This window comes from Sander lucioperca, chromosome 4 (assembly GCF_008315115.2).
Source record: "Sander lucioperca isolate FBNREF2018 chromosome 4, SLUC_FBN_1.2, whole genome shotgun sequence".
Lineage (NCBI taxonomy): Eukaryota > Metazoa > Chordata > Actinopteri > Perciformes > Percidae > Sander > Sander lucioperca.
Window position 1 is genome coordinate 32,921,086 of NC_050176.1, and position 14,851 is coordinate 32,935,936.

At 40.1% G+C, this 14,851-nt stretch overlaps 2 protein-coding genes across 3 annotated transcripts in view; both read right to left on the reverse strand.

The window, feature by feature from the left end:
* The window catches only part of tbc1d9 (TBC1 domain family, member 9 (with GRAM domain)), a 32,408-nt gene extending 30,892 nt beyond the window's left edge, over positions 1-1,516 (reverse strand). For both annotated transcript variants that reach the window (XM_036000085.1, XM_031276732.2), the window contains exon 1: positions 790-1,516. In XM_036000085.1, coding sequence (XP_035855978.1) covers positions 790-910 — 121 coding nt within the window. In that variant the 5' untranslated portion in view covers positions 911-1,516. The remainder of the gene's footprint in view (positions 1-789) is intronic.
* A 3,461-nt stretch (positions 1,517-4,977) lies between these two features.
* Positions 4,978-14,580, reverse strand: LOC116034188 (aminoacyl tRNA synthase complex-interacting multifunctional protein 1-like). Its single transcript, XM_031276734.2, has 4 exons — positions 14,157-14,580; positions 11,163-11,371; positions 7,573-7,741; positions 4,978-6,215 (listed from the first exon to the last, which is right to left on the reverse strand). The coding sequence occupies exons 1-4, from the start codon at positions 14,557-14,559 to the stop codon at positions 6,049-6,051; spliced, it is 948 nt and encodes a 315-aa protein (XP_031132594.1). The 5' UTR covers positions 14,560-14,580; the 3' UTR covers positions 4,978-6,048.
* Between the last annotated feature and the right edge of the window lie 271 nt (positions 14,581-14,851).

Genomic DNA, 14,851 nt, shown 5'->3' on the forward strand with positions numbered 1-14,851 from the left:
TTTCCATAACATGTCTCCCTCCTCCTAATGCTCCTGCTGCTGCTTGACCCATTTTGGATAGAATAAGCAAGAGAGGAGGAGTGAGAGAAGGAAGAAGGGGAATGATTCAGCATGAACAAGCAAACAGACAAATAGATTCACTGTTGTTAAGGCAGGCTCCACAGCTATTAGCAGCAGCACAAGAATGACAACTATTGTTTGCATTGTAATGGTTGAAATTTTATTTTTCTTGCAGGCAGGGATAGTCTGCCACTTAACAAGATAGTGTGACCTAATTTCTGGAGTAGGTTTTATATGATCTGAGAGTAGATGTGCTGGACTTTGTCCCTTGATACTTGGTCAAAATGTGTATCCTTCATTAGGCTAAAGCAGGCTGATAGTGTGAATAAATCAATCAGTAAAGAAAAGTACGCAGCTCCTCTTTGCTAACAAAGGCCACCCATGACAGCTGATTGGTCATATGATCCTCCTCACATTATCCTGTCCATGTGTTTTCCCATGTCAAACATCAACACACTCCATCTGACATATTGTACTAAGGTAAAGGTAAAGGTAAAAAGGTACTTTATTGTCACATACACATAAATGTAGCGAAATTAATTCTCTGCATTTATCCCATCCCTCAAGGGCGCATTGGGCAGCCATTTACATCGCCCGGAGACCAAGTCACTGACTGGAGAACTACAGTAGGCCTACATACCGTCACTCAATGTCATCATCAATAACCTCTGAATTTAAATAAAACGTGTTTTTGCTGATGAGCCATGACAGTTTAATAATAGGACTCACCTGCCAGACCTCCGCCTCCATCCCCGTGGCCCTTCCGTTTCTGGAGGATGAAATATGGATTCGCTCTCTCGGTGATCCATAATGCGCCCGCCAGTAACACATCTTCGGGACTGACCCACATAATTCTCCTGTTTTTCAAGGGAACATTGAACACAGAGGGCTGCTGACGGCGACTATCAAACCAGCAGGGTTAGGCTATTAAGTTATTAAAACACCGACGTAGGCCTGATATTCTCCTTCTCGACCCTTCAAAAATCTTCCACTGTTGGCTGTCCGTGCAGAAATTACGACAAGTGTTGCTATAATTAAACCAGCCAGGCACGGGTCGGATCGGCCTTCAATATGGAAGTCCAACACCAAATTTCATGCACACAAACCTTCTCTTGCAGCACCAGCCTATTGTGTGCAGCACAGGATCTTAAAGAAATGAATATCTTTGAAGTTTCGCAGGTAGCCTGGCTCGGTTTGTTGCCGCACAGCGCAGTGCTGGATCAGGCTTTGTTGTCCATATGCTTCGAGGCAGGTGCGATCCCGTCAGTGTCGAGGTTTGTTGATTAGCAGCGAAAACCTCGTGATAGTCGGTCAAAATGAACAGTTAGCAGTCTATCTGCTCTCCTAGCTGCGATGCCTGTCTGTGTAGTGAAGCAGAAAGACGACACTTCAACAGTAAACCTGACAGCAGTCTTCTTCTTCTCCGCCTCCTTCTCTCTGCTGTACAGCTGCCGCTGCCGAACGCAAATTAAAGCGAGGCGGCCGCCGCGCGACGTCAGCGTGCGGGAGGTGGAGGCACGTGAGGAAATAATGAATGAATTAGTTAAAACATTAAATTCAGGTTATAGACTACACATCTTTTATTCGAACATTCATCTCGACTTTTGTGTTAGTTTTTGCTGCCAACCAAAATATAATATGTATATATACCCTACATATTATATTTTGGTTTTATATATATATATATATATATATATATATATATATATATATATATATATATATATATATATATATATATATATATATATTGTTCACAGTGTGGATTTGTTTACTTATTGACAAGCAGTAATCAAAGATCTGCCCTGTCTTTCCACTTAGGCTATGCCACTCACCTTATGGAGTTGTGGGCTACTATAGTCTAAACATGGCAGTTGGAAACTAGAGATGTGAATCACGCAACATAAACATTCCCTCTGCTTTGTTTCCATTAAGTATTTTGAAAAACACCAGTGCCAGATTAACCTGCTAACCTATACCACCACTCTACATACATACAACATGTTGAAGTCATTTTACAGCTTTTACTATTTCAGTTAGAAATTGTACTGGTACATATTACCAGACAAATTAATACAAAGTTATTGCCACATCGGCCGGCTGGGACACTTGGATAACAGCCTTGCATAACACCCATAAAAAAAATTCAGAAATTCATTCAAAAAAGTAGGCCTATTTATCTCATTGTTTTAATATACTAAGGAAGTGATAATATGAACAATTAGGAGCAAGTAAACATATACATGACAAATAAATACCACACAAACACATTCATGACACAGTTGTAAAGAGATTGTTTTGTTGGGTTTGCTGCACTTTGTGGCTTTTCAAAAACAGGATGCTGGAGGAGCAGCACTTTATTCATGGGTTGACTGAGCTCAACTGAAACGTGGGTTCAGGTGGATGTTTATGAACTTTCCCCTCGGTTAACCACTCAGAGTCAATAGGCTGCAGCACACTTGCAGGGCTGACTCCTCCACACCAGTTTGTCGTTGCAGATGCAGACAGAAATCAGTGTGGTAAACTTTTTCAGTACCTCCATTAAGATTGTAAGAGGAGATTGTAATCGGGGTGGGTGGGGGCTGACATGACATTAATATCAACACTCCATGACCTTTTAATATTAAAGTGGATGTATTAATGTCAGCCTGTAGCATTAGTCACCACACACTGAAGCATGAGATGAAAAACACCTTGGTCTGTCTTTCTGGCCTACTTTCTTACAAAAACAACTTTAGTTACCTTACAACAACATACAAAGCTAAAGTGCCTAAGGGAATACATAATGATCAATAGGATTGTTAAGTAGGAATTGTCTATTTTTTTGGTCTGTGTGTGTGTGCCTCCTCCCTCTCTTTCCCAGGTTGGTGATTGCTGAGTGAGCACACTGGTGTTCAGCTCCCTGGATAAAGGAGAGGAAACCCCACCACTTTGGCCTTCCACTCATGGGTGATTTTAGACCCTTTTTAGGGGGGCTCAAGCCCAATTTTTTATCTCAAATTTCATCTCAGCCCCCCTAAAAATTACAATAAAAAAACTTATTTTTTTTTAAATCAATTTTGGTGCTTCAAGTGAGAGTTTGCAAACTTGTCTGTTAAGGCAGTTACACACCAACCAGAGATGGCCGACCGTCGGCAGAAAAGGCAGTTGGGCTGATCAGTCTCCCTGAGTTGGTCAAAAAAGTGCCTCGGAACACACCAAAGCAACGAGACGTAATACGTCAGTGGTGGCGCTAATCTGTATTGTCGCCCAAAAAATGAAAACCGGCAGCTGATCGGACGAACGTGTCACATGGATCTGGCTGCTGCTTCCTGATTTTGGATTTTGGAACAGCCATTACTGGCGACTCATTCAGATTACGATCTCATATTGTACTAAAATAGTTCACCGAAACTTGTTTCTGAAAACATTTTAAGTGAGAAATAGGCCAAGCAGCTGCTGAATCTGTCTTCATTTCAGATCAACAAAGGTCAGTTTAAAAGATTTTCGTCAGATTTTGAGAGGCTTAGTCACGCTCATCCCGCTTGCCATTTCCGGGTGAGTCCCGACTGCCCTGTCTCCGACTGAGCATGTCAGGTCGGTGAAAATGAAGGCCGATAGCTCCTCCAACGGACAGGGGGGTTAACACTTTTGCAAGGCACTGTCTCCGTGTGACATTCTCATTAGGGGCTGAGCCCCCACAAAGGTTTGATCCTAGAATCGCCCCTGCTTCCACAACTCTCAATGTCTTTGTTGTGCTGGCTGGCAGCAGACAGTGCTGAGCATGTATCGGCCTCTGCCTAAGACTGTGGCAACCTTGTTTGTTGTTGTCCTCCGCTGCTGTGGAGCAGCGTTGCACATTTCTGTTTGTTTTGCTAATAAATTGTACTGATCATTTTGTTACAAGCACCTCCCATCCTTCTTTCTTTTTTTTTTTAAAGATGATTTTTTTGGGGCTTTTCCACCTTTGACAGGACAGCTAGGTGAGAAAGGGGAGAGAGAGGGGGAAGACATGCAGGAAATCGTCACAGGTCAGATTTGAACCCTGGACCTCTGCGTCGAGGCATAAACCTAAGTATATGTGCGCCTGCTCTACCCACTGAGCTAACCCGGCCATTCCCAGCCTTTCAGTTATTTTTACATCAATGTTACTCTCTGATTATAGGATAAATACCATTAAGAATTTACCTATTAAGACTGATCCATCCTCCTTTTTTGAGACATTAATATGGGGTTTCTTCTGGCATCTGGGAAGTAAGTTTTATAGCTACCTTCTCTATCTTATGAAATGGTAATAAATAGGGATGTCCCGATCAGGTTTTTTTGCCCTCGAGTCCGAGTCATTTGATTGAGTCCCGATCCGATACTTCTATAATAATTCAACTTTATAATACCTCCAGACCGCAGACATACTCGCGCTTTCCGCTTCAAGCTGCTTCCGTGTTCTACTTTGCCGGCATTTAACCAATAGCGTCTCTGCAACAAAGTGATGTCATGCCGCACACGTTGCTGTTTCTGTGTGGAGTCAAAAGGGTCTAACTCTGTGCCACCGCATAACTATAGATGTGTTAAAAAATTATTAGAATATATATACATATATAGCCGAGTCCTGATCGGGAGGTAACGTCCGATTCCGATCGAGTCTGAAACCACGTGATCGGGCCCGATTTCCGATCACATGATCGGATCTGGACATCCCTAGTAATAAATAACATATTTTGTATATGCAAAGGTTGATACCATTCCCTCTCAGTGTCCCTGTTCTGTCAAACAACTACCAGCAACGATGTGCCTGGGACAATCTGTTCCACTTCTTAGTTCCTGAATCACATCCCCATTATTTACATGCCATTTTTCAGTTCTTCCTTTAAAATAAGGGAAGAAGAACTTTGCATGTTTGAGTTGACTAAAGGGAAAAACAAAAATAAAGATAGCTTGTTTTAGAACCAAGACATGTTGGTTTATTTTTTTGCCCTTGAAATGATAAATAGGCTTATCATGAATGGAAGCTGAGACACAAACATGTAACATGAAGCAGGACATATACAATCTAAGGTTTAGCTAAGCTGTTACAATATCTTAAGAACAGAGTAACAATCTGCAGTAGCAGGATGGATAAAAAAACATCTTTGTTGAAGAAATTGTAAGTAACAAACATCTGCATTTACATTCAATCCATGATTCAGAACGGTTAGTTTTTAGTTTCATATGATTCCTGGTAAAACTACAGATAAACACAATGATCTAGATCTCAGACTAAATATTGCAATATGTAAGATACATCATTCAAATAAAACTTCCCACAGGCTATTTATGCTGATGCACAACACACTCATTTCCATAATTTGTCAGCATCAGACTTAAACTGAAGGAGCTCAAAGAACTGACCTTATGCAGTTACTTAAGAACATTTAATTAAATTAACTATTTTTTAAGGAATTCCCTTACTCATTTCCAACTCATTTTCATACAGTCATAAGAAAGTAAAACTGTTCAGTTTCCCCTTTGTCAAAGGGATTTCTGCACTACTGAGTTTCATCCACTGTTCACTGGAAATGACAACTGTAGGTTCATGGGAAAACATTTGATATTTTATTAAATATTCCCCAACCAAAAGGGATTATTTGAAAAGCTTCCATTTTCTTTTCACCTTGCTGGTTATGACTGTGTGCTGTATGTTTTACGTCTATCTCATCATACATATACTGTACATCATCACGGGCACTGAAGTGCCCTCCTTTGACCAAATACAGAACTTCAGATTTTCATAATAAAATTGTAACAGTAATGTCCATGTCCATCCAACAGAGGGAAACATACTATTCACTCTTACAGGACAAAAGTATGTGAACCCTCAAACATAACAACCATGTTGATTGTTGGACATGTCATTCCAAAAGCAAGGGCATTCATATGCTGCTACAACAGCCTCCATTCTTCTTGAAAGGCTCATCTCAACATTCTGGCTGCAGGAATTTGCACCGAGCCATTTCGAGCAGTCCTGTTAGTTTATTTGATTTCACTGTCGCTCATGGTTTGGGCTTTGCACACTCCCTTGCCAGCAACTTCAAAGGCAGCTCCCTTGTAGGTTGCAACACACTGGCTGTCTGTGCGTAGGTCTGGCTGAATCTGCTCCCACACCTTCTTTTTTGGGTCCAACACTTTGTCCGGTTCACCTGCAATCAAGAAGTCAGTTTACATTAGAATAACCTACTTTGTTCTCTACTCATTCATCACAAACACAGGATTTGATGGACACTGTACACGTGCTTGCATAAAACGACTCAAAACAGCAAAACCATGGACAGTAATAGGCGGCCTCCAATCTCCTGGGAAGACTTTCCACAAGAATTTGGAAACTAGCTGCAAGGATTTGCTCCCATTCAACCACAATAGATGATTGAGTTGATTCAGTTAAAGAAAGCCATTTTTAATGGCCCTCACTTGGTGGACATGTTGAAACAGGAAAGAGCATTTTCCAAACTTCCCACTGCTCTGTAAAATATCACCATGGTTGTTTTTTGCAGCAAGAGGGTTCAACAAAAAACATCTTCTATTTCCTAAAGACAGACATTTTGTGAAAATGTAGCTATATTATCATAAAGTTCCTAGTGTCTGTTTGGTTGGAAATGGTTGTTACATTTAAAGGTGCGATATGTAATATATTTACTGTATTAAATCTGAAATTGATCACAATATGTCATCAGATATTAAGGAAACATGCTAAGTTGAAATACTATGTTTTCTGACAACAATGCTAAAGCCAGTATTTCCTCTTTTGAAATTTCCGTTCCGTGATGGAACGTCCGTTTGTGTTTTGGCCTGTGTGTTGCCCTGTAAAAACGCAGCCATGGCAGTACAGCCATGGAAGCAGCAAACAAATGAACGGTATCAACTGCTAACGTTACTGGAGAACCAGGCAAGCGGGCCACGGCTGTTTACAACCACCTTGGCAGATCTATGACAGCAACAGCAAGTTTGACTACCTCATAATGGAAACGCAATGCAATTTAACTTAGGCAAAACAACAGTATAGCCTGTTCAGCGGCCGTAGCCGACCAACGGTGAGTAATTTTAAGCCAAGAAAGTGTGTCTGTCAGTCGGGTAGAGAGGGCCTTGAGTTTGCAGTGTTTAGCGATCGTTGCCGTAATTTTAAGTAGAGAAAGTGTGTCTGTCATTTGGGTAGAATGGACGGCGAGGTAGTAGTGTTTCAGCGGTCGTTGCTGTAATTTTAAGCCGAGATAGGGTGGTTGTCAGTGGGGTACAGAGCTCCGCGTCACAGGCTTTTATGACTGTCAACATAGCCAGCATCTAACGTTAGCTGCTGTGCTGTGGAGTAATATCTGGCTATGTGAGACTAGCATCTAGCAACATTGTTGGATGCTGCGTTCTCAACCTGGCAACCTCCGTGAACTTTGAGTCTGGGGAGGAGGGGCCGGGGGAGACTATTGCAGTAACTATTTTAAATGCTAGCTGTCAGTATTACATATTGCACCTTTAAGTTTTATGTTAATGACTAATCTGTAATAGTACCTGGGAAGCCCTGGAAAGTAACTCTGTCCCCTGGTGCTGCTCCACTTGGTGGTTCAAGGATTTCAACCTTGTCTGGTGAGCTAGCACACATTACCATAGCCTGGGACACCACTCCTCTCGTCTTGGCTGGCTTCAGGTTACACAACAAGACTGCCATGTGGTTCTCTATCTGCATGAGGGATAGAAGATTAAATACGTATTTACAGTCCATATGGCCTTGACAATATAAAACAAAAACATGTTATATCAATTTACATATTAAAAAAACAACTCCAAATGATATTCATACAATTATGCCAATTCTACATAACTGTGTCCAAAGGGATTATGTGTGTGTGTGTGTGTGTGTGTGTGTGTGTGTATCTCGTTCTTAAATTAAAGGAAGCAAACAGGAAAACTTCAGACTTTTGAGCCTAGAGACCTCTGTGGCTTACCAAAATTTAAAAAGAGCAGAGGTAGCTTTTGCCAAAACCTGAGAAGAAGAGAAATTCTGTATTTTATGAAATGATGTATGCCACGTCTTAGAAAATAATAATACCAATTTTAAGAGCCATTTATCCGTTTGTTTGCCTTTGTGTTTATTTTAGTGCAATACACCATTTTGTACACTGGATGGCAGTTGCCTATAATGTAGTCTCGCATTGTCAGACCTATCTCCACAGCGCTGTAGAGCAGATGTCTTCAACAGGGGGTCCGTGACCCCTAGTGGGTCCTCAGAGTTAGTGCAGGGGGGCTGCCAAATGATGTTTGATATTTTTCTTATATGTCTAAAAATATACATTAATATAAATTCAACATATGAATAGCAAAGATAAATTGGCAGATGTGTTTATACATTGAAGATAAGCTTACTGTAGGTAAGGTAGCCATACAATTAACCACTGTCCCTTCACACTATATAACACTAACACTATGTATAAATTATATAATAATATCCATTCATTTTCATCCATCTGGCCCAGTTTAATATGCAACTCAATTGTATAAAATATTTAGTAGGGGGTCCCTACTCTGTCTCTGCAGCTAAGCGGTCATTGGCCTGAAAAAGTTGAAGATTCCTGCTGTAGAGTAAGCTCTGGCTACACCACACATACAAAATGCTCTGGGTTGTTTCCATTTGTTTAAACCAATCAAAATTGTTTGATTGTGCAGCAACGGTGTATCTGCAAAATAGTCTCGGGAAGGAACTTGTTTTGGTGGAACATTTGCACGCCGCAAAAGAAAACCCCATATACAATATTAAATGAAGATAACTGTTCACACAATACAGTGACGTGAGCTATTTAAATTAGCTGGATACATGGTTAAACCTAATCTGTGTTTTTTGTCCACAGCAATCCTCTCATATCAGTCCCAATACATCCCAGTTAGATAGTAAATGCTGTGAACATCTTCCTTGTAAATCTTTACAATAATTCCCTGAAAGAACCAAGCAGGCCTGTCTTGTTGCACGATCCAAATTTTCTCTAAAACTTGCCTTTTTTAGTGTGCAGCTTGCTAGCTCGAAGTTGTTTGTTGTTTGTCATCTGCAGGTAGCGTAACAGTGACACATTTGGTTAAGCTACCTAACTGTGTAATTAATGATGTTCTACTTAAATGCAAGAGACTTTATAAATATCTGTTAGCAATAAAAGAAGCGGTAAACAGCAAAGGTAAACATCTGGACATTGTAATTGGTTTGTGCATTACCCGATGCCTACGGCACGCGTCAGTTAAGTTCGCCGGCATTGCAGCACCTCAGTGACTAGGCCTGTCGCAATATCCAATAAATCAATTAATCGCATGATAAATAAAAATGAGCTCGATAATTTTTAAATGCAAATTATCGCGGCCGGAAACATTTCCATTTTATTTATTGTTTTTGATTGTTTTTGGTTTTTATTCCAGTGGATTTTTGTTAACAGAGACTACGAGTACATTTTATTTATTGTTTTTGGTTGTTTTGTTCATTTATTGAGGATATTTAAAATGTCTTCCAGTTCCAGTGTTAAATATTCTTTAGAAATAAAAGTTTATTCATCTTTGAAAAGGTGTACCTGCATTATTATGCCATTATCATTATATTAGATGAAAATGGTCTCAGAATAATAATATTATCATTTATCGCAATAATTTCTGGGACAATTTATCGTCCAGCAAAATTTGTTATCGTGACACGCCTATCAGTGACTTATTGGAAAGCCACTACACCAAAAATATTTCTATTCATTTAGCTGCATCCTTTCAGTGTTTACTATATGAATCTAGATTCCCTCATGCTGTTATGATAAATCATTTCAAAAAGGTTTTGGTGGTAGGGAAAGTATATAGGCTAATTGCTTGGAAACAGTATTTTGTTGGTTTTGCCTAATATATTTCCAAGTTTAATAGACAGTCAAAAAGTATTTCAATCAAAAATGCATTTTTCTCAATTATTTCACCCTTGTTTGCTTGAAAGAAATTGAGAATATACTATAAATAAGACCGTTCACAAGTCAAATAATTTACTGGTTCTGTAAATCAGAGCTCTGCGCAAGTCAGCCATGATGTATTTTTTTTTAGAGACCTTGCTTTGTGCAGGGGGGCCTTGCCATATTGAAACAGGAAGGGGCCTTCCCAGACTGTGGCTGCACAGTTGGAAACACACTATTGTCTAACATTTAGACAGGAAATGAATGTTACAGTATACTGTGCCATGATAAATGCCATTGTGTGCTGTAAAAACAACACACCATGTAAAACAGCACCAGACCAAAAGTACACAAAAGTATGTGGACTAATAAACCAGTCAAAAGGCAGCAGCATCAAGGGAAGGGTGCTTGTCATTCAAGTTCGGTCAGAAAGAACTTGCTATTAGCTGTGCTATAATTACCATTACTGGAGCACCATCAACAGTTTAAGAAGCTAATTTAACATTTTGTCTCTTTGTGCATGGAAAGGTTGCCTCTTACAGATATTTTTCATACAGTTTTTGGCAAAGGCAGACAATGTTTTAGATACATGACCTTAGAAGGCAAACGTTTTGATTTAAATGATTTAAAATATGCATCCACATACTTTTGGTTTGGGGCTGTTTTTTTAGGTCTGGGGGTAGGCAATACAGGGAAATATTACTGCTACACCACAATGATATGTCTGACAATAGTGTGAGGCAACAATTTAGGGAAGGCTCTTTCCTGTTTCAAAATTACAACTGCCTGTAGAGCCTACCTGCACAGAGCCCATCGTACCCCTTTGGGATGCACTGTGGAAGGCAGACTGCGAGCCAGACCTTATCATCCCAAATCAGTGCCTGACCTCACTAATGGTCTTGTGTATGTATGGGGAATTCTAGTAAGTGAACAAATTCAACAATTTACAAAGTTCTGTGATCCAACGTCTGGTAATTATAAGAGCTGAAACGATTAATCAATTAGTTGACATTCAACTGCAAAAGTATTATCCATTCATTGTTGCGTTTCACCAGCTTCTTAAAAATGAGTATTTTCTCCTTTTTCTGTTTTATATGATTGTAAATGTAATAACTTTGGGTTTTGCGTTGCATCTAAAAATCACAAGTCATTCAAGGAATTCCTTAAAACACAAATTATTGTATATGAGCAATTCTATACCCGGTCCGAAGGTATGTGTTTAGCTAGCTCGCTGACCACCGTCCTGGGAGAAGCCTCTCCAACATCAACCTGCTCCACATACAGACCGTCGGTCTCTGGAGGCTGCAGAGTTGTGATTATACGTCCTACACGCAGGTCCAGACGAGACACGTCCACCTTGGCTTCATCTTGGCTTGGAGCTGCCCGCTTCTTCTCTGCTTTCTCCCCTCCTGGCATCAAAGAAAGAGGAGTTTGGTTATAATAACCATGCACACAAACTTACAATGGATGTAGCCCTAAAATCTTCTATCAATGGATATTACTTCACACCTAATGTGCTCTATGTGAGGGGAAATCTGATATGATAATGTGCTAATGTGTTTTCACACAATATCTACTGTCAGACAGTAGATATTTATCAAGTATTAAGGAAAGTTTGAATGAAGAGAGACATCTGTGAGAGCTTTATGCTATTTAACTAAATGTGTATGATATGAAATGTTTTGGTTAAAAACACTTAAAATAGTTCTGCCAACTGGTAACTCATATTAGACGTTCATAGTGGAAACAATACTTGACAACAACTTTATAGTATGCTGCAGATTTCAATGTGCTTGCAAATTTGTGTCAACAGTTTGGGAAAGACCCTTTCCTTTTTTCAACATAACAATCCCCCCGTACACAAAGCCAATTCCACAAGGAAATGGTTTTCTCAGTTTGTTGTGGAAGAACTACACTGAACTTGACTGAACTGCACGGAGCCCCGACCTTTGGCTAACACATTTGGGATGAACTGGAATGCAGACTGTGAGCCAGATCTTATCGCCCAAAATGAGTGCCTGACTTTACTAATGCTTATGTGGCTGGATAAGAGAAAATCCTGTGGAAAGCCTTTAAGGAGAGCAGAGGCAGCATCTAAATCCCCATAGTGTTTGGAGTGAGACCAAGTTTTCTGAAGGACATACACTACCGGTCAAAGGTTTGGGGTCACTTAGAAATTTCCATTCCACTCCATTATAGACAGCATACCAGCTGAGATCAGTTGCATTGTTTTTTTAGCCAGGGCAGCAGTTTTCAGATTACATTATGTGCGTACATAATTGCAAAAGGGTTCTCCAATGTTTTTTTCAGTTAGCCTTTTAAAATGATATCAGATTAGTAAACAGAATGTGCCTTTGGAACATTGGATGAATGGTTGCTGATAATGGACAATGTAGATATTGCATTATAGATCAGCCACTTCTTTCTACAACAGTCAAGAACCCTTTTTCCATTATGTAAGCACATAATGTAATCTGAAAACTGCTGCCCTGATTAAAAAAACAATGCAACTGATCTCAGCTGGTATTCTGTCTGGAATGGAAATTTCTAAGTGACCCTAAACTTTTGACCGGTAGTGTATAGTGGAAACTAAGGAGTGAAAGAAATGTTGTGTAATGTCTTTTTTCTAGATTCCCTCTTTTCTCCCACTACAGCCCATTGTATAGATTCAACTACAGACAATTTGCTGGTGGTGCTCCAACTAATGAAGCTCAGTATTTATGCTGGAATTTAAGAAATGTGTGCACGTGCTCATCAAAACCTCTTATACATTTCTAATCAAAACATTTTGCAGTCCTTGGGACATGAAGCACACACACATCCACAATGAGATGGTTCTGTGCAGAAAAAGCTTAGCAGAAGTCTGTTCCTCCTTGGGATAGTGTTTCCCAAGCATTGCCCTCTGTGGCTGGGTTTAGGACCTATAGGTGTTAAAGAGTAGGGGTGTTGAAATTAATCACTGCATTGCGATGCAGATGTGGACGATTCTGCATCAATGCAGCGACAGACCACAATCGATTATTGCCTACTGATGGAACTTGTTCATTTTTCGTTTGCTGCTTTTGTTGTTTTTGCCTTTTGTCTGCTGTGTTCAGACTCCGCTACATTCAGGATATAAAATGGGAGATCATATATTTCTGACTGCTTGAATTTGTTGATGAAAACCATGTATGGCAATATATAATACATTTGAGGAGGTGGCGCATCATGATTCATCATGATATCCATTGACCATATAAAACAGGTGATATCGCATTGTATCGAATCGTTGACAGGATAATCATAATCAAATTGAATCGTGACACCAATGGAGATTCACACCCCTATTAAAGAGATGATTGGTTTGGGGTTAGGGCTCAGACTTGGTCCAGGTTGAGGTGAGGGAACACAAATCACAAATCAACAGGAAAGCAGACTTTAACACAAGCTATGAATTTTTACAAATGACAAACAACAGGTAATAGACTGAGTGGGAAACTGCCCCAAAAGTCCCAAGTTCACTGCATATCAGGGGGTTTTGGTAATTTAATAACTAGACATTAGTTAAGAGATTATTACCACCTAAGTACAATATTAACAAAGACTAGATTATACTGCCTTGTAGAGAGGCCCTGTGACAATATATTTTTTCATAGATCTTCTCAGAGCCCATATTCAGACTACTTGTTTTGTAGATCACAAGCCCAAAACCCAAAGACATTCTGTTTATCATCATATAAGACAAACATTCTCACATTTGAGAAGGTAGAACCAGCAAATGTTTGACATTTTACTGGAAAACTGTTTTTTTTAAACCAACCTTAAAATAAAGTTGTGTTTAACCTTATTACGACAAACTAACAGAACTTTTGGGCCAGTAAGTGGGTGGCTTTATTTACATAGCACATTTAAAACACAACTCAAAGTGCTTTACATAGAATAGAATAGCATTAGAATGACATTTACAAAGATATAGGTCCCTAACATATTTTTATTTTTTTCTTGTGGCTGAATAAAGAGCAAATGTCTGCAGCCAGGTCTCAAAATCCTGTAGAAAGCCTTTTATACGAGCAACTGCAGGATGAGAGCAGGGGTGTCAATATGAATGCCCATACATTCGCATATAGGTGTAATGTTGCCAAACGCATGTGGACACAAACACATAGCTAACACTTATATCCTGTGACTGTTGAACGTTTCCTTTCCTGAACTCACCTTTAGGCTTGTTGTAGGCTGACACTCGGCCACGGAAGCCCATCTCATGCAGCTCCCGGCGGATAGTCCTGGGGCTCACGTTGGCCCCGGAGGCGGTCTGAAACTCTGCAGTAAGAGCTTCCACCGAGGGCGAACAGTTTTCCAGCGCGACTTTCTCCAGCACTTGACGGTCCTCCTCTTTGAGCTTGTGCGGTCGGCCGCTCCGCGGCAGAGCCGTCGTTATCCCACCACGTTTCCACTTCAAAATGACATTGCTAACGGTGGACCGAGGCAGGTTTAACAGAGCGGAAATCTCACGGTTCGACTTCTTGCATAAGTGACACCCAACGACGGTCCCCCGCTGGAAGTCACTGAGCTCCTCACTGCGACCCATTCTGTCGCAAATGTCTGGCGACTCTCGCATGGATTTGTCACCTCCTCATTTTTCTTCTTCTAATGTTTTAGGTACTATAAATGGTGCTGGACTTATTATTGCCCTCCACAGGATAAACAACGCATTACATCGATCACAATTGGATAAGATAAGGACATAAATAAGTACAGGTTAAAAAGAGAAAGTAAAAAATAAAAAATAAGAATATAAATAAAAAATAGAAAGAACAATTTATATCGAAATGACAAGACAAGGAGTGACAGTGGTGTGATTAGAAACAGCTTGGAGAACAGAAGTCAGCAAGGTATATGTAAACAGCGTA